The sequence below is a fragment of the Hippopotamus amphibius genome, chromosome 2 (genome assembly GCF_030028045.1).
Source record: "Hippopotamus amphibius kiboko isolate mHipAmp2 chromosome 2, mHipAmp2.hap2, whole genome shotgun sequence".
In the NCBI taxonomy this organism is placed as follows: Eukaryota; Metazoa; Chordata; class Mammalia; order Artiodactyla; family Hippopotamidae; genus Hippopotamus; species Hippopotamus amphibius.
The window spans coordinates 141,065,804-141,086,520 of NC_080187.1; the positions used below are offsets into that span (position 1 = coordinate 141,065,804).

The 20,717-nt window shown below is 38.0% G+C and overlaps 1 protein-coding gene across 1 annotated transcript; it reads left to right on the forward strand.

Moving 5' to 3' along the window:
- Positions 1 to 18,722: 18,722 nt before the first annotated feature.
- LOC130846234 (small nuclear ribonucleoprotein Sm D1-like) lies at positions 18,723 to 19,210 on the forward strand. Its single transcript, XM_057724339.1, has one exon. The coding sequence runs from the start codon at positions 18,773 to 18,775 to the stop codon at positions 19,130 to 19,132; it is 360 nt and encodes a 119-aa protein (XP_057580322.1). The 5' UTR covers positions 18,723 to 18,772; the 3' UTR covers positions 19,133 to 19,210.
- Positions 19,211 to 20,717: the final 1,507 nt, after the last annotated feature.

Below are 20,717 nucleotides of genomic sequence, written 5' to 3' on the forward strand. Positions count from 1 at the left end.
TAAGACTGAAAAAGAGAAACAATGGGAAGAGACCAATTAAAACAATAACTAGTGTTTTTAAAATATTAATAAAGTTGATAATCTCTTAGTCCAATATCAGTAAACCACAGTACATGGGCAAAATCCAGTCTACCATATGTTTTGCTAAGTGAAGTTTTATGGGAACATGAATAAACACATTTGGTTTTCTCTCTGGTTGTTTTCCATTACAAGAGGTTTCAGTAGTTGAAACAGAGACCAAGCGACCTGCACATATGAAAATATTTACTATATAGTCCGTTATACAAAAAGTTTACCAAATTCTATCCTGCTCTCACCCAACCAATGAAGAAAAAAAGAGAATAAATGCATTTTCAATAACTGAAATTTTGAAATAGGGGTTTTTATTACAGATCCCATAGACATTAAAGAGATAATAAAGATGTAAGGCAAAAAAAAAAGAAACAAAAAACAACTTTATGCCATGCCACAGATTGGACAAATTAGGTAAAATAAACAAATTTCTTGGAAGACACAAACTACCAAAGCTCTCTCAAGAAGAAATGGATAACAGGAATAGTTATATATCTATTAAAGAAATTGAGATTGTGGCTAAAATCTTTCCCACAAAGAATACATCAGACCCAAATGCCTTCACTGGGAAATTCTACTGAACAGTTAAGAAAGAAATAACAACATTTCTACATAAGCTTTTCCAGAAAACAAGAGCAAGAGAAACATTTCCCAACACATGTTATAAACCCAGAATTACCCTGAGATCAAAATGAAAACATTGTACAAACAGAAATCTGCAGAGTCATATCCCTCGGAATCATAGGAACAAAAATCCTCAACAAATTATTAAAAAATTGAGTCCAGCAAGATTTTCAAAAGATAATACATCATGACCAAGGAGGAATGCAAGTTTGGTTCAGCATTAGAAAACCAATTAGTGAAATTCACCATACTAATAGACAAAAGAAGAAAACTCATACAGTCGTCTAACAGACGCAGAAAAAGCCTTTAACCAAAACTGACATCCATTCATTATAAGTACTCTAAGCAAACTAGGAATGGAAGGAACTTCCTCAGGGTGATAAAGGTCGTCTACAAAAACCTACAGCAAATATCATGCTTATTAATGAAAATTAACTGCTTTCCCCTTAGACTGACTCTACGTTAAATTGTTTCATTCCCTCGTATTGGTTTAGCTATTCCTACCAATTATTTTCTTTACAAATTCCTAATAGGAAGAAAGGAGGAAGTTTAAGTAGCACCCTCATGTTAGTTTTTGACCTAATTGATGGAATGCGTTAGAAATTCATGAGTAGCGATATGGTATTAAAAAAGTAAAACTGATAAAAATAACAAGACATTTAGCATGTCATTGAAAATGTCCTATGGTGATGTGTCCAAATTGTCATATGGGGGGCAGACATAGACCTTACTTCAGAGGACAGGTGATCTCTATGTGCTAGGATTGTCTGGAAATTCTTTTGGTGGCAGGAGGATTTGATTGCAGAGCAAAATAATAGAAAAAAAAAAACTTTCCATACGTAATCAGTAAGAAAATGCAATTCTTCCTCTTGTCTCAAGAGGAAAATTTATCATTTTCTTTGAGAAATAGAACTGGAATTAGGACTAACCAAAATAAACATGGTAAAATCAGTAAAGAGCCCCTAAACAACTGCTTTGTAGAAACTTCCAGCCACAGATTCTGTCATGAAAAGTACAAAAATGAATATGGTCCCATCCAAGCTTTTTGTCCTCCTGGAAGCCTCTTTATTGCCAGAGGTAAGAATTTGACACTGCCTTTGATCTTCTGATTTGAAAAGTTCACAAAGAGCATGTAGAATGAATGGCTGGCCTCGTGTTAACAGACCGTACCCTCTGTGCCAAGATCAACTTTCTGCTAAACCCTGTCCTGAATAAACAACATTTGGTCCATCAGACAGGCTAGACAAAGGTCAAAGTTATGTTCACCATGCAACTCTTTTCATATAAAAATATTTTGAGTTGTACTATTGCTAAGCTACCTATAACTGATATAGCTTACCTGTGGTATCATTTTTTTTTAATTCCCCCAAATCAAACAGAAAAGGCTTTCTAGATTAGAGGTACCTGTTTGCAAACAATAGCCTGCTGTGTTTGTCTAGACTTAAATAGACACCCATGAAGCCACCTTCTGATAAAAGGTGATTCACAGGTCCTAAAGCACCAGCTTCTCCTGGGAAAGTGGTTGAGGCTAGTGCTCACCCTTAAGGGATCAGAACTTGGATAATGAACTTGGATAATACTTTCAAAGGCCAAATAAAAATAAATTGAAAGAGCTCAGCCCACCTTGGTGAGAAAGGACACCAAGTTTTACAGAGGGTTTTAATCACCACGTTGATGAGTTCTGCAGTGAATGTATGAGAGAGGATATATGAGAGGTTGTATGAGAGAGGATGCAAAATAGCAGCAATCAGGAAATATTACTGGGTCTAAGACTCCTTCCAGTGAGGGAGCTCTTTTCATCTCTGATGCAACATGGCTGTCATTCTCCCTGCCAAAACCCAGGATGGGATAAACACAGAACCCCCCATTCTTTCCCAGCATAGCTGAGATCCAAAAGGGTGTGATGTGAGAAAAAGAGATCAGAGGGAGGGGAAAAGGAAAAGGAAAAGGAGACAGAGCAAGAATGAACAATTTCAAAACCATATAAGATAAGAGAGGTCATTGCCTGGATAAGGAATGGCACTTATCTATTGCCTGCCTCCTTCCCATAGAGCAAAAGAGCATGAGATCAAAGACGTTGATCATCTCATACACTCTTGTCTTCTCAGTGGCTTGTAGAGGGCCCAGAGTAAGCTGATGTTCAATCAGTACTTGCCCAATTGACTTCCCTGGCAGTCCAATGGTTAAGACTTTGCACTACGAATGCAGGGAGTGCGGGTTCATTCCCTGGCTGGGGAACTAAGATCCCACATGCTGAGTGGCGCAACCAAAAAAAAAAATAATAATAATAATTACCCAATAATTGAATGAAGGAAAAAATAATGAATATTTATTATGTATTAAATAAATAGATTACTCAAGTTAACTCTCCATTAACTTTCATTCTCCAAATTGGTTTAGCTATGTTCATCAATTATTTCCTTTACAAATTCCTAATAGAAAGAAGTGAAGGAGGGGGACTTCCCTGGTGGTACAGTGGTTAAGAATCTGCCTGGCAATGCAGGGGACACAGGTTCAAGCTCTGGTCCGGGAAGATCCCATATGCCTTGGAGCAACTAAGCCTGTGTGCCACAGCTACTGAGCCTGCGAGCCACAACTACTGAGCCCACACACCTCGAGCCTATGCTCCGCAACAAGAGAAGCCACCACAATAAGATGCCCATGCACTGCTGCTAAGAGTAGGCCCCGTTCACTTAAAATTATGGTTAGTTGTTCCAAGATTACATATGCAAGCTCCTTTTGCACCCTGAGATGAAAGTCATCTGGGCTGAGGGTTTAAACTTCTTTAAGCAGGTAAGCACTTGTTTGCTCCTTATCTATCCTGAGTAGTCATTGCATTTTTGCATTGTTTTCTTCTGCTCTAACCACTTGAAAGCCTAGTTCAGTTACTAAAAATCTCACAGCAAACTAAGTTAAGAATACCTCTCTTTTCCCCCTACCATCTGTTAAAATGACATCACCTACCAAGGAATGGGCCTGAAGCGATCAACAAAGCTTAAAAGGCCCTTTGTGTTGTATTTAGCATCTTTGCATGTTTCAACTCACTCTCGATTTTCATCTTAATGACTTAAGAACTAGTGTTCTAGGTATCACACTTCTTTGGTTATAGCCCTTGCAAAAATTTGTTCTTTTAAAAATCTGTGCTTTTCAGAAAATGAAATCTTTGTGTCACAAAGCTATCTAAAGAGAGCCATGTGGACATGTTTTTAGGTAAAAAAGTAATTATGTAAATAACATGGAGGTATTAGATAATATATGCATGTGTTGTGACATCAAAAAGGGACAAAGAGGTACTTCTTCACGATGGAAGTCTCCCTCCCACCTCTCTCTTCTCTAAACTCACTTCCCTTCCTTAGAGGCAACCACTAGGATGAGTTCCTTGGGTTAGGACAATTGCTGCAACTAATCAGGCAACTCACCCAACCAGATGCACTGGGCTTTGAAAATGTCATTTATCTTTTCAAAGAGAGAGAATATATAAAACTACATTTCAACAAAATTTCACACAGCAACTACGTACAGGCTAAAGAAATTATAGAGGTAATTTTCTCGCATTTCCTAATTAACTTTTCTTAGCTTAAAGAACTGATTAAGCTCTTCTAGAAAGTCTCTTATCCTTTCCTGGTTTAAAATCCTTCAGGGGCTCCCCAAAACTGACAAAATCAGTTCTCTCCTCTTTATCATTCACCCTTTCTGCAAACACACACATTTTCTAGCCTCCTAATCAAAGGTTCCCAGCTGACATTTCACCCTCCAGCCTTGCATTGCCACTTCTCACTTCTCATGACTCCACACGAGCTGGTCTCTGTTGCTAGAATGCCCTTAACCCTCCTTGGCTTCTTAATAAACATCCCTTCATCCTTAAAGACCCAACAAGATCTCACCTCCTCCGGGAAGATTGTTTTCCTCTTCTCTTCCAAAGTTATTTTCTCTTCCCCTATCACGTCAGTTTCTTGGTATTTATTATTGTACTTGCAACTGCCTTTTCGCTCATGATCAAAGAAAGCCTTGCTTATTTCCAGTGTATGTGATTCATCAAGGAGTTCTGTGGTGTTGTTTATTCAAATCTGCTTACAGGCAGGCACACAGATGAAATTACCTCTTATTCTCCACTTCTCCTGAATTTGATTATGGGTTCCAGCCATAGAAAAGCCAACTACAGTTCTATACTGTATTGTGTATTTTTTTTTTTTTTGTCTTTCTGTTTCTACTAGTAGAATATATGCTGCTTGAGGTCCAGGACCTTGGTTCATTTGTGATTTTGCCTGTCCTGTGTTTCCAGTTTCATCTCCCCTGTTCTCCAACCAAGGCTCCCCCTTTGTTGTTCTTCATGTACATCTTTTCCCTTACCTCCTGCCTTTGCATTCATTGAGCCTTATATCAAAAATTGCCGTCTATTCCTTCTCTCTTTGTATCTAATCTTTTAAGACTTGACCAACCTACACTGGATACTCCCACCACACTGTGTTAGCATCACTTATGGATCACAGTCACTGGAGTTTGCAAGCACCTAGAGAATGAAGGCTATGTCTTCATCTTTGTAGCCACAGGTACTATTATCAAATCTGGCACAGAATAAGCCCTGGTGAGGTCATACTGAAGAAGTGGTCCCTGGAGTATCAATTCCCTCCAATTATCTGCCTCCCCCTTCAGTTCTGATTCTCGGCAGGCTCGGTGGGGAGTCTTTCCTTCCTAACTCTTTTTCCTACCTCTACACAAGACAGAGCTATTTCAGTAAAACTGCTTGGTCATGGATAAGCCATTCTAGGTCAAAATGAATTCTGTCCATTGTAACACGTGCAGTGGCATCTGCTTGACCTCGCTGATGAACAGCCCTTAGTGTGTATTTCCCTCCTCTGAGTAATTGGTGATGAGAAACTGTTTTCTTAGAATTCTGTGTTCCATGGCAGTTAGCTCCAAGTACTCTATCCCTCAGTCTTCAGCATCACCCAGAAGCCTCTACTGGGTCACCTCTATCCCTCTCTCAAAGGCTGATGGCTCAGGTCCTTCCACATCTCTGAGATACTGATTCTTCTCAGACAGCAGTGGCTGCCAATCAGAGCATCTGAATTTAGATGTAATGCAGTGCCTTTGAACACAGCCAAACTGGGGCTACTCCCAGACATGCATGCTAATTTTGAGAAAGGCTTTTGTTTTACACTAAAGCATGAGTCATCTAGAAATTATAAAGGGATTAATTATCCAATTCGGGGATACTCTAGCTCTCTTAATGCTTCATCAAAAGGATAACCATGGAAAATCAAAGCTGCTGAAATTTAAGGCCAATAAATTCTGTCCTTTGCTAATTCTGTTCTCTGTGTCCTCTGCCCCTTACCTCTCCTTCCATCTTTTCAAGGCTTGGAGATTTCAAGGTTCAGAACCAAACCCTCTGCTTTTCGGCCTCTAACTAAATCAATAATTTTCAAATATCTTTTGACCATAAACCTTTATCAAAAAATTCTAATGCAAATTCTCAATATGTATATTTCAAAAAGCTTATATGTTCAGCATAGACATATTTCAAACTCCGCATTATAACAATAACTGCTTAGAAAAGAAACCAATGGAACAATAAGACACATTTCAAGAAACTAAAATGTTTACCAGATGAGGTTTGGGCCAGGGCTGGGGGAGGCATTGTTACATCAGATATAGCATAATTTATTTCTACACTTTGTTTTATTAGATTCACCATATCTAGAGAATCTTGTTGCTCACAAATCAATTGTTTCAAACAGTAACACAGTAACAATTTTAGGGTTTTTTTTTTTTTGTATTTTAAACTGTTTTTCTCTGAGTAGTAAGTGTACTTGGACGTTTTGTTCTACAGTTGAATCCCTTATAATGTAACCCAAAGCTACTAAGGAACATTAGAACTGTTTACAACATAATACTAGCACTGTGGGATGTGTGATTGAATTTGCTTGTACTAGTTCCCATGACTGGACACATGAATGCCTACATTTAGAAGGAAAAAAAGATAAATCCATGGCTCCTGTACAAAAGAATCAAATATATATACAGAAATCAAAAAAGCGTAATCTAATGTCTGCACAAAATGAATCGTACTGGCAACATACTTAATGCATTGCATGTTCCAGGATGCTGAAACTTGTTGGAGAACACATTTGATGGTTTGTTCTTAACTTTTATTTGATTTTAATATTCCTTAAGTAGTTACTAAGATATGAAACCATATATTTTATTTTTAAGTGTTTTTTTATTTTTTTGTTTGTTTTTTGTTTTTTGACCACGTCGGGTCTCTGTTGCTGAGTGCGAGCTTTTCTCTCTAGCTGTGGTGAGCATGGACTACTCTTCATTGTGGTGCACAGGCTTCTCAGTGTGGTGGCTTCTCTTGCTGTGGAGCATGGGCTCTAGGAGTGTGGGCTCAGTAGTTGTGGGGCACGGGCTTAGTTGCTCCTCAGCATGTGGGATCTTCGCAGACCAGGGATTGAACCCATGTCCACTGCATTGGCAGGTGAATTCCTAACCACTGTGCCCCAGGGAAATCCCAAGAAACCATGTATTAAAAAATAATAATAATAAATAACAGGTATTTGTAGAACTCCTGTAACTGTTTACGTGTTGCTTGATGGCCATTCTGCAAATGTATTTCTCTCATGTCCATCACCTCCACTTGGGGGCCAAGCATATTTGCATGTCTATTCCTGATATTGTCTGTCCTTTGGTCCTGCTGAACTTCTCCATCTCCTATCTGGTGAATACCTCATATGATATGGATAAAAACTCTTTATCTTTACCCTTAAACAAACTCCCCAGCTATTTTGAGAGGGTTTGGCACCTCTTTCTGCTTTATCTTTTAAAACACTTATTACCTGGAACAGAAATAGTGGCAATTAATTAATTTTGTGATGCCAGTTGTATAAATAATTTATGTTTGTAAATTTTATCTCTTAAACATTTTATGGAATGTGAGGTAGGAATACCAGCCCATACTGCCCCCATTCACCTAGTCACAGTAGTGATGCAAAGTACAGAGTAGTCATTGAATACATTTTGTGAATTAAAGTTGGATAAAACAAGATTTTACAGTTGATCCTTATTCCCAGTATGCATGGACTGTGCTTTCTAATATAAAATCATAGCAATAGAAACTTCTCACTTAAATCTCTCTCTCTCTCTCTTTCTCTTTCTCAGTTCATAATATTTCCCTGGTTTCATCATGTTTTCCTTCAAAGGCTATCCCTAAGATAAGGAAAAAGCGAACCCTCCTTATACATAGGATAGAAACTCTACCAGTTGCTACTACAGACTGATTTTCAAATTTTGTGGTAGGGAATGCCCTTCACCTTGCATTCCTAATGGAAATGAGGTAATAGACATAGATCCCTGGTAGCTCAAAAAGAATAATATTCCCAAATATCCATTCTTGCCACAACATCCCTTAAGGCTACCTGTGGGAACTAGGTGACATCCAAGACTCCTTCCAACTCAAAAAGAAAAAGAAACATGCCTCCAGATTTGCATCCTTCTCAATAAACCAAGATTAATGCCTTGGCTCTGGGTGATTCAATAACTTTACGCCCTCAGGCAAGGCATGTAGCCAGAGGGGGTGTCTGTTCCTTATCTGTGTTTTGAAGTGAAAGCTAAAATAAATAGTGCCAAGCATTGCTGGATGAGAGGTAGTTGGATTCAGAAAACCCAAAACTAGTAATCTACGGAAAGAATCTGAGCTACAAGTGAATAAGAATTATCAATTATTGTGCTCTTGCTGTGTACCAGGCTAATACCCATATATTTCTAGTTAACACCCACAAATATCCTACAATTGATGTAGATCAGTGTCCATTTTTCTGATCAGGAAAGTAGCCCCTTCTCCTAAAGGGGACACTGCTATTAGATGTCGGGGTCCGGACTTAGCCGTCATCTATGTAACTTCAAAATATGTTTTCTCCAGCTTTCTGAGGCACTGTATGCTATAGAGCCTTCATTCCTAAAAAAGTTCCACCCTTCAAACACAACCTTGTTCTAGCCAACAGACTGAAATGGTTAAGTAAAGTGCCAAACTTTGTGATTCAATGGAGCCCTGGGTCAGCCAGACCCAAAATGAGATCGTCTGCTGGTTAAGATGGGTTTTTTTTCAGGATGGAGAGAAACGTGAACGGTCTCTTCCACTTCTCAGATGGATAGGTGGGAACATAATGGTCTATTCACAAGAGCTTCAACTAATTTTAAAATAATTTTGAACATAGGTTTCAGTTTCCTAAGTGAAGAGCTAAAGAAGAATGGGGACAGCTCATACAAAGGGGCTCTCGGGGGATGATGGAGGAAAGAGGAAGGCCACCTCCTAGCACTTGCACAGCTGCTGTGCTTTATTAACTGTTTGTTTCTCTTTGCGACATGGCCGTGTATTTGGTTTTTTAAAATACAGACTCTTTTCATCTTCCGCTGTTTCATTTCATGTGCATTTTAATGGACACTTTTAACCTGATTCCTGCCTCCTAATGTGAATTAATCCCAGAGGGCACCCACTTTATTGAAAGGGAAAATAATAAAATAAAATGACTGAGTGGAAAAGTTATGCCGTTCCTGTTCTAGACTACTTAGTAAGAACTGCTCACAGAGAAATAACCTCTTTGCCTGGCATCTCAGTACCTAAGCCCTTAGTGGGGCACCTACATCACACAGAAACCAAAAAAATAAAATAAAATAAAATAAAATAAAATAAAATAAAATAACTAAAAAAGAGGGACTTCCTAGGTGGTGCACTGGTTAAGAATCCACCTGCCAATGCAGGGGACACGGGTTCGATAGCTGCTTCAGGAAGATGCCACATGTCGCAGAGCAACTAAGCCCGTGCGCCACAACTATTGTGCCTGCGCTTTAGAGCCCGTGAGCCACAACTACTGAGCCCATGTGCTGCAACTGCTGAAGCCCACACACCTAGAGTCCATGCTCCACAACAAGAGAAGCCACCAAAATGAGAAGCCTGTGCACCACAACGAAGATTAGCCTTTGCTCACTGCAACTAGAGAAAGCCCAAGTGCAGCAATGAAGACCCAATGCAGCCAATAAATTAATTAATTAATTAAAAAAAAAACTAAAAGAGAGAGAAACAAAAATCTGGATTGTGTATGTAAGTATTTCAGGTGATTTCATAAGACTAAAAATAAATAAATAAATATATAAATAAAACTGCTAGTTGGGGAAAGCTTATATAGTTTCAAATGAAGTTAAATTTTGAAATGAACAGTGTCAGCTGTCAGCTTAGATAATTGAGACTGAACGTTTACTTTGGGTCTTGATTTGGATCCAGGGAGCCCCAGATAATACAAACCAGTCTTATTTTTATTTATTTATTTATTTATAATTTTTATTGGAGTATAGTTGATTTACAATGTTGTGTTAGTTTCAGGTGTACAGCTCAGTGTATCAGTTCTACATATGTATATATCCACTTTTTTTAGTCCCTTTTCCCATATAGGCCATTACAGTGTATTGAATAGAGTTCCTACTGCTATACAGTAGGTCCTTAATAGTTATCTATTTTATATACAGTAGTGTGTATCCTCCTGTTGTTCCAGGCAACTGAGTAACGTGAGAGGAATAAAATGTTAGAGATTGGGGGAATAAATTTCAGGCAATAAAGAATTAAAAACAAACAAATCCCAGGAAATCTGCCTACAGAAGAGAGGATTGCCAGGAACAAATGTGGTGGAAGCTTAATGTTCATCAACCATCCAACCAACATCAGACTGTTTCTCTCCATTTCCTATTGGGACAATATGACTGGCTAATGGGATATGAGTGAAAGTGATGCCAAGAACATCTCAAATGACCCTGTAATTCATGCCTTTGGTCCTTACTTTGCTGCCAAGATATCTTGGAGACCATAGGTTCGAAACAGCATCACTCCAAGATGAAGGAAGGTCGCCTGAGGTAGAGTAATCTTTGCTTGTGGCAAGAAATTAACTTAATCTGTATTAAGCCACTGAGATTTTGGAATTTCTCTGTGGCAGCAAAGAGGATTAGTTTACCTTGATTATTACAGAATTTCTCAAGCCTTTGGATATTCTGAAGTTAGAGTGTAAGAGTTAGCATAAACAATACAGCTTTTCTGCTATCATTAAAGAAGAACAAGAAAAAAAACAGAATAATTAAGATATTAGAAAAAGATAAACTAACTTTAATTAATCTGAGACATGAAATTATCTATCAATGGGCAACTCTGGAGTTCTCCTTTCAAGGACAATTAGCAAAGATCAAGAAATCTGTTATCAATAATATTACACTATATTGTACTGTATGTATTCAAAGCATTTTCTTCTGATAGTTTAAATGAAGTTCTGCCAGGGACCTGAAAATGACCGGATTATGTCATGAGATTTGTTCCTACTTCATAATTCTAGAATGACAACATGCTCCATCATTTTCCCTCCAGCATTTTACCAGCAAGAGACTTTTCTCCATCCCATCTTCTACAAAAAAGCAGCATCCACACATGAAAACGACCAGACACACCAAAGAATGCCTGGATAATGGCCTTGGTTTATCTCATAGCATTTTGTGTCTGCCCCTCAGGCAAGCAATTCATCATCACAATCTCACCAGTGAATCACAGGGCTCACACATCGCTACAAATCCTCCCTTTCAGCATGCCCAGAATGAACCATTACCCTTCAACCCAGGATGAAATAATCCCAGTGAAACCAGCTGACCTGTCGGAGGGTGCCTAGATAACACTGAAATAGACAACACTTAATGCAGTGGGGGAGCTGTCAAAAACAATAAAGATTGGTGTAAAAACAAGTTGCAAGTTATTGATCTGCTATATTACAGTTGCTTTGAAAATAACTGGATTTCACTTTTGCCCTTTAATTTATCCATCTTAATCACATTCTGTCAAGACCAAGACATGCATATTATGCATAATAAAGGTCAAGAATACACTTGTGTGCTGCCTGACCCAACACGGAGATGTGTCCTGGGCATCAACACACATGCATACAAAATTGTCCATTCACAGGCTCCTGTGAAATGGACCAACCAAAAAAAATATAGCTAGGTGGGACATGAGTCTCTCAGGGAAATTTATAGTCTGACACATTAAAAAAAAGGCATCAAGAGCAATACACTCATTTTAGGCAATCTCCCTTTCAGTTAACTTAAACTCTAGATCCACATAATGTGATGCTCTTTGGAATCTCCCAGGACACTTGGACCAATTTCTGGCCAGCCTTATTTGATAAGGGCACACATTTTCACCACTCTGATCACTGGATTTTGACCTAACTGTAAATGTTGCTTCCATCTTTAGGAGCATTGGTAATATTCAGGGGCTAATTCTTCTTGAGTGCTGCTGTCTTTAGCAGTTACTGATCTTTATCTTTAGCCAGTGGACCATCGAGGGTTTTGACATCTGATGCTATATTTGGGAAGGTAGATCCTACTACCTTATACTTGCTGATTCTTAAATTCTCATTCTGGGCTCACTGTTGAAATTTCTCTTGGAAAAAAATAGTAATTACTTTTCTTCCAAGGATCTAATATTAAGATTTTGACAGAACCATAAAGACTGTTATTGTTTCTTAATGCCCCTCAGGGCCATTTTGCGAGTCTCACTTTAACACCTTCTTTTTCCCTTTCTTTTTTTCCTCTGACTTTCTCTACACACACACACACACACACACACACACACACAATGTTTATTATACAGACAGTATATTTCATAAAAATTTCTACGTTTTACTACCTTTCATTAGCTTCTCTGGGTGGTCTTCCAAACCCATGTAATTGCTATTCTTTTATTGATGTGAAAATAAACAACAACCAAATAGAAAAAGCAAGCACTATTTATTCTGAGCTTACTGCAGAAAAGAGTCAGCCACCATCAATTGCCTATCACTTAATGTTTTGGCAGAAACGCAGATGCAGCCAGAGGAGTGGAAAGCTTTATAGTGGAAAAAGGGAAGGCTTCAGATGTGCCCTGATTGGAAGAGTTGACATGGGGAAGCTACAGGAAAACTAACTTGAAGCAGGACATCCTGTATGATTGGTTAGGGGTACATATTTGGTTTTTTTTTTTTTTTTTTTTTGGTTGGTCCTAAATTGGAAATGGGAAGAAAAATTAGGGAAGCCATCAGTTCTTAATTAATCCCTGGTTATTCAGGGCCGGTCACTACATAAGTCATTGTTTAGCTTCCTGGGTTGTCACTAGAAATAGTATTCTATCTTTCTGACTTATAAAGGGCTGGCTTCCTGTGTTATTTATTATATTAGTAGATAAGGTGTTGGTTGCTCCAGGTTGTATGTCAAAGTTCTGTTTTTATATAGAGTATGGCCATTGTCTATTTGTATAGTTAGTCTCTCACTAAGTACCTACTATGAGCTAAATATTGTCCTAGATACTGGTTGTACAGATGGAACCAGAACTGACAAAGCTTTTGCTCTCCTGGAGCTTACGTTTCAATGGGAAAGACAAATAGAGGAAAACAGACAAACTAATGTATGTCTGGTTGTGATAAGAGCTATGAAAAACAGAGAAGGATAAGATGATAGTGAAAGATGAGGAGGTTTTTACTTTGGTGAGACTGGCCAAGGAAGGCTTGTAAGATGTGGGAAAAATATATATCAATAATCCACTTGGCATACAATAGAGCATCTTATTAGTCTTGACATATCCCACTTGGCATATCTGATATATTATAATCCCTTCTATGTTTCAGTTACATGGTACAAAGCCGTTGCCAGCCAAAGAAAATATTTAGTATAGGTCTCATCTTGCATCCCTTTTATTAATTGTAATAAACAGATGGCCATCTACTTTCAACGGACAGAGCACCTAAGCAGAATTATTGCCCTCAGAAAGAGAAAAATAAACAAGGTAGCAGGCCAGGGCTTTATCCTTCCCAGTGCTCTATATTGTCTTGGACACATTTCTTAGGTAGTCAGAGCTGCAGGAGTCATTAACCCTTCCAGCAAGACTGGGAATTACTCTTTACCAAGTCGGTACTTCCTGCCGATGTCCAGCCTTTCACAGAAGAAGACAGTATAGTTACAGTGGTTTATGGGGCATAAAGGCCATTACAGGACTTCCTAAATACCACTTTGCTGAAGAACCAGGACTGTTGAGAAAGTGTAATTACCATGTCAGATGACCTCATAAATTTTAAATTGCATTTTTGGAGTCATATAGACTCCTGGGATTCCCATTCTATCTCAAAAGTTTTCATTTGTGTGTGTCCTATATCAAAAATTGGTAATTATGGAAACTATACCCTATAGAAGTGCTTCTCAATCTGTATCATGCAAAAGAATTACCTGGAGAGCATGTTAAAACCAGTTTTAGGAGTGGGGCTGAAGAACTGGCATTTCTAACAAGCTCCCAGGTGACGCTGCTACTGGTTTGGGGACCACACTTTGAGTAGCACTGTCTTACAGGCCTTTGTGTAGAACACTCATAATTCTCAAAGCAAAAAGCATGAAAAACATATTTTGTACAAAAAGCAACATGGAAGATATAGGACGCACCCCTGAACATTAAATTTTCAGCATATGTCATGAATATACAGAAACATTAAGAATGTATATTTGAAATTGGTGCTGTCCTAGAAAATCCAGCATGTGTGTTTCTTTGAACTACATGCCACTTTCCCAAATGGTCTAATTATTTCCATTTTGGAACAAAATTACAGAGAAAGAAGATTCTTTTTTTTTAATTAGCATAACCAAGTCCCAAAGAGAATGAAAAAGACTACAAAACATCAGTGTAGACATTTGCTACCAACAAATATTAACAACATCTACCCTTTTGCAAACCCTGACTCTGGCCCTGGCAATGGCTCTGCAGAAGTGTGCAATGGGTTGAAGAAAAGAGGAAACTCCAGGACCCTGTCCTGATCAAGGTTGTGATCTGAAAAAATTAAACAACTTGAAAGGAGGTAAGGGACTTTGGCTGCATATTGCCACCTTTTAAAAAAATTAATACTTTAAAGAAAATAGAAAAATATTAACTGTTAAAAAAGACACACCAGGCTCCAAATGGAGTCACCCGTGCTAAGCCCCGATCACCAAACTGAGACAATAAGTAATTTAACTGAAGGGTCAGCTTCTTCTAGGAAGGTAAGCTCTAACCAGCCAATCTGGAATTACCTGGTCAGTCCTAGTGGGGTAATTCATCCTACGGAACCCTACTGTTTCCCTTAGGAGAATGACCTCTCCTGAAAGGTCTAATTTCATTGCTCATAATTTCCTTTTTCCTCCCTTTTTCTACCTTTAAAAGTCTTTCCATTTCTATAGCTCAGTGGAGCTCCTTTCTATTTGCTAAATGAGATGCTGCTAATTCATGAATTGTTCAATAAAGCCAATTTCGTCTTTACAACTATTCATTTGTATTTTCATTTTTGTTATTTAACAGATTTGGTGGCAGGAGTGGGACTGAAGGAGAACTTTCTAGGGCTTCAAGGACAAAGAGAAACACATGCGTGATACCCCACAAACTCCTTGAGTTCACTATCTTTCTTACTATTTCTGAGGGCCACAGGTAAGTATCCTCTCAGTTCTGAGCTCCACTCTCTTTGCATTGAATTCTCAGTCTAATTGGCTTTCCAGTCAAGGGCTTAGCGAGTCAGCTTGAGTTGACAGACAGTTCTATCTGGGACCCGAGACCCTAGGCCTTGGTTGCCTCTATGATTCCCCAGTTGTTCGGATTCGCTTGCCCCATTTCCAGACCACAACCCCCATTTATTGGAGTCTGCTGGTTCAGTTCGTGTTGGAAATTGCTGATGGTGTGCATGGTCTTCTCTTGGTCAGTCTGCAGTAATATCTCGTGGTCACTGCTGGTGTGTTAGGTGTGCATTTCTGTTTCTCGTGTTTTGTGTAGATAAAGGCTATTGCTAATGGTGATCTTAGATGTGGAAAGAAAAGACATAAAAAGTGGTGAGCATGGATCAAGCATTTAACAGTTCTTAGAGTTCTTGCTACCTGACTCAAAGATTCCTGTGTTAGGATAAGTCGGTCATGGAATGGGATAGATGCACACTAGATCACCCACCAACATCAAGAAAATTTCCATGCAAAAAGGCACACATGTTTGTCTAATGTAAACATCACATAATTCTCAACCCCACATCACATCCCCTTTAGGTATTAGTTTGGCTCTAAAAGACCCAAAGCCTTAATAAAAACAAACAAGGAAACACATAAAATGTGATCCTCAAGACTCAAAGAGTTTAACATGCCACCTTCTGGCATACCAGCTTATTTTATGTCAAAGAACTGTGGTCCCAGAAGCTGTAAATATCTACACTAACAGCAAAATCTTACTAAAAACGAATTAGGATTACAATGGCCATTATGGGGAATGGTACAATTAGGTAAGAGTGTTTACTTAAGAAGTGCTCTTGAAAGTAAGAGTTCCCATATCAAGCAAACAGAATAGGATGCCTATTTTCATTGGCATGTAGATGCTTCCCAAAAGCTTCAAGATTCCAAAATAGCTTCATGAAACAATGTGTTGCAAAATGATAATGAAAATTTAAAGACACAAGACTGTAAACAACAGTCTGCCAATCCATTACCTTTACAGCTACAACAGCTCCAAGTTCAGGCACCTAAAATAAAACTTCTGCCCTCCCCCCCCCCCCCCACACACACACACAATGCGCTTTCCTGGGGGTTAAAAATGTTGGCCTAGAAATCAATGTCTCTGTTGTAATCAACTGGAACGCTGGAAAAGAGACAGGCCCTCAAATAGCCTATGTGAAACTCCCACGTCCTCACATCTAACCCCTCAAATGGGCCCCTCCTAGATTTGAGGAGACTTTGGAGGATTTTCTGGTAAATTCCTACATTTTGAAAATGACAAATTTAGGATACCGAAGCTATATACTCTAGTTGAAACCCCACTTGGAGCCTGTAGAGGGGATCATGGAAACCTGGCATAAGTTGGCTAAGGATGAAAATGCTCACCAGGATCAGTCCTCCTGGATCTCTGTCTATAATTCCCAGTAGAGAGAGGAAGATAAAATACATTGTGCCCCCTCTTTGGGGACCCCTTTTACATCAAGGAAGGGTTATTTAATATTGCCAGGAATGTTACTGTTTGTCTCCACTGAAAACTGACAAAATATTTAAAAGAATTTTTAAGTAGCTTTGTGATCAGAGATTGGCCAGATAGGAAGCTGATATTCAGAGCCCAACAGGAATTTTTTTAAGTCTCCTCCCTTAAGCTAAAAATAAAACTATGTACCCAGAGGGAAAGAAAAACCTTCTGAAGCCTTTGTAAAAGGATTTACTAAAAAACTTTCCAAAGGCAAACAGCTCTAAATCCAGAACACAGAAATCTTTTGATTTTCATCTTAGTTAGAACTCTTCTCATTAACATATATGTATTAAAAAAGCAAATTCAGGGTAATGTCATTGAGTGGGTGGATCACCCTATGGTGTCATTTAGGCTGCAACCCAGTCCTTTCGGGAATTGAGAGGAAGTGTCCTTATTTTACAAAACCAGAAATGCAGCTCTAGAGGCAATTCAAAGTTCAGAATTTTTTTTTTAATCAATCCCAAAACTTCTCATATTTATCTTAAAAAGGCTTAAAACTGCATTTTCTCCCTGTGCCTCTGAGATGTAAATGTGAAAGTACAAGCATCAGGGAGATAATTTTTATCAAAAACAAAACAAATCAAAATTGGAAAGGTCTTTTGAAAATTTTGAAAAACAGCCGAGATACAAATTCTTTTATAACTGGTGAGTTTTGTGTACCTGATTCAGGGTAGTAATTTTAGAAACGGAAACTATAAGTTCTCTGTGTGCATCTGTCTATATGCTTCTGTGTGATATATATACACATGTCATAGCTGCATGGTATATATCTACATCTGGATGGTATTGCCAAAATTAATTTGTAAAAAAATAACAAAACAAAACAAAAGCTCTAATTGGCTTACAAATAAGTATTTATAAATTAAATATTTCTAAATCTTAGAAATATAATAGAAATTAACCCAAATGCCTTCAGGGTTCATGTGATCTGGGAAAATATTCAGAACTAAAGCTAGCTTAGGTTTGTTTGGTTTAATTAAAACAGACAAGTCTTTAGAGTTATCAACATTAAATGAAATACCTTTATTCTACCTAGGTTTACTCACAGTTTATTTTATCTCTTACAAAATCTGTCCGCAGGAAAAATAGTTTGGAACAATGATGGCAGACTTCATCTCATGTCTCATGAAGTTTTTGTGGGTAATATAAATATAATTTTTAAGAATAAGTAAATTAAATAAATGTAAATAGGATGGAAAGATTTTAGGTAACCTTTTAATATAATTTCCCAAATATTTTCGGTAACCTGATAGCTTAAGTTTTGATAAATTAACTTCAATGGTGAGTTAAGTTAAATTCATTGAACATCCAGATTATTTCCAAACAAGATAAAATAATGAAACATTATTACTAAACAGATTTATCTACTTTTGATGTCTTATTACAAAGGAGCCAGAGATGTTTGTTCCTGTTAGTAAACATTGGGTGTGCTGCATTAGAAGATTGTACTAGGAGAAAGCATATGCTTCTAGAAATTATGAAATGTATTTATAAATTAGTCAATACTGTTGTAACAGATTATAATTGCTTACTTCTTATTTTTCACTAGAAATTAATGCTTCTAAGGGTTAAAATTCTAATTAATATATGTAATTAAAGCTGCTAAATATAATAGAAGAAACTACTCTTTACAAAAGGTTAGTAGAATGTGCTTTGGGTTAAGAAAAGGTATGAGGAATGGAGATGTGTTTTCATTAAGAGAAAAGAAAGTAATTTTGTCCTAAAGCGAAGCTGGTTATTTCAGTATAAAAGAGGAAAAATATAAGATGAAATCTTAATGCAAAAAAGAAAGTTGTAGAAGTTTCGTGAAAAAAAAAAATCTTGGGAAAGTAATTTTATGCATAGTCAGGTAGGCTAAGATTGAAATAAATTTATTTAATATTAAGTTTTAATATCAAAAGTACATTGGGCCCCGGGCGTAAGTGTTTCCGGCCATTCATACTCGCAACCGGTCGTTGCTGGGTTGTCGGGGTTTTTGCACTGTCGTACCGAGAGGGTGGCGGCGCCGCTAAGATGAAGCTCGTGAGATTTTTGATGAAATTGAGTCACGAAACTGTAACCATTGAATTAAAGAACGGAACCCAGGTCCATGGAACAATCACAGGTGTAGATGTCAGCATGAATACACATCTGAAAGCTGTGAAAATGACCCTGAAGAACAGAGAACCTGTGCAGCTGGAAACATTGAGTATTCGAGGAAATAACATTCGATATTTTATTCTGCCAGACAGCTTACCTCTGGATACACTACTCGTGGATGTTGAACCGAAGGTGAAGTCTAAGAAAAGGGAAGCTGTTGCAGGAAAAGGCCGAGGCCGAGGAAGAGGAAGAGGACGTGGCCGAGGCAGAGGAAGAGGGGGTCCTAGGCGATAATGTCTCTGAAGACTACTATTTCAAAGTAGTAGGGAAGAAGGAGAAGACATGGCGGATGGAGAATAAATACAACACTGAGGACACAGCACGCAACAGGAGACACAGCACGGAACTACTTCAGCGATTACACGGCTATGCAGCTTTAGAGTATAATGGGTGGAAATTACTCTCAAACTGAGGATGTTGGGGTGTTTTTGTATAGGCTTTCTTTGTTTCTGGCAGTTTTTAATAAACATAAATGTAGAAAAAAAAAGTACATTGGTACAAAATGAAAATTAGTTTTTTCTCTTTGCTAAAATGATAATGTTTAGAAAGCTAAATCTTCTCTGTTAAAAGACCTAAGGTTTTTGATTTCTTCATTTGTTTTTTTACAACTATTTATCTTTCTGTTTTTGCTTCTGAAGTGTTCAGTTGTCAGTATTGTTTCACAGTGACTTTTCTTTTAAAAAAGAGAGAGATGTTAAACTAATTAGACATTCTATACATTAAATTACATGGGAAGAATTGTCAAAGAAGAAGTGATAGTAAGCACTCTTTATGTTACATTTGTATAGGTATAGGTTATAAGTGTTCTAGAAACTCTGTGTAATTCCTGAAAATCCAATATGTCTTGGTATACATTATTAGCCATAATTCTAGTTATTACCTTAAAATAGTGCATGTTACAGAAATAACCAAACTTCCTTGTCAATTCCATTGCAATGAACTCTGATCAGATTTTAACAATAAGCATCTTTCTTTTTTTTAAGCTCTTTATTGGAATATAATTGCTTTACACTGTTGTGCCAGTTTTTGAGGTACACCAAAGTGAATCAGCTGTATGTATACATATATCCGCATATCCCCTCCCTACCATGACTCCCTCCCACCCTCCCTGTTCTGGCCCTCTAAGTCATCACCCATCATCGAGTTTATCTCCCTTTGTTATGCAGCAACTTCCCACTAGCTATCTATTTTACATTTGGTAGTGTATATATGTCAATGCTACTCTTTCACTTTGTCCCAGCTTCCCCTTTGCCCCCCGACCCCCACCCCGTGTCCTCAAGTCCATTCTCTACATCTGCATCTTTATTCTTGCCCTGTCACTGGGTTCATCAGTACCATTTCTTTTTTTAGATTTTGTATATATGAGTTAGCATACGGTATTTGTTTTTCTCTTTCTGGCTTACTTCACTCTGTATGACAGACTCTGGGTCTATCCACCTCATTACATATAGCTCCATTCCATTCCTTTTGATGGCTGAGTAATATTCCATTGTACATATATATGCCACATCTTCTTTATCCATTCATCTGTTGATGGGCATTTAGGTTGCTTCCATGTCCTGGCTATTGTAAATATTGCAATGAATATTATGGTACATGTTTCTTTTTGGATTATGGTTTTCTCTTGGTATATGCCCAGGAGTGGGATTGCTGGGCCATATGGTAGTTCTATTTTTAGTTTCTTAAGGAACCTCCAAACTGTTTTCCATAGTGGCTGTACCAACTTACATTCCCACCAACAGTGCAGGAGAGTTCCCTTTTCTCCACACCCTCTCCAACATTTATTGTTTATAGATTTGTGATGATGGCCATTCTGACC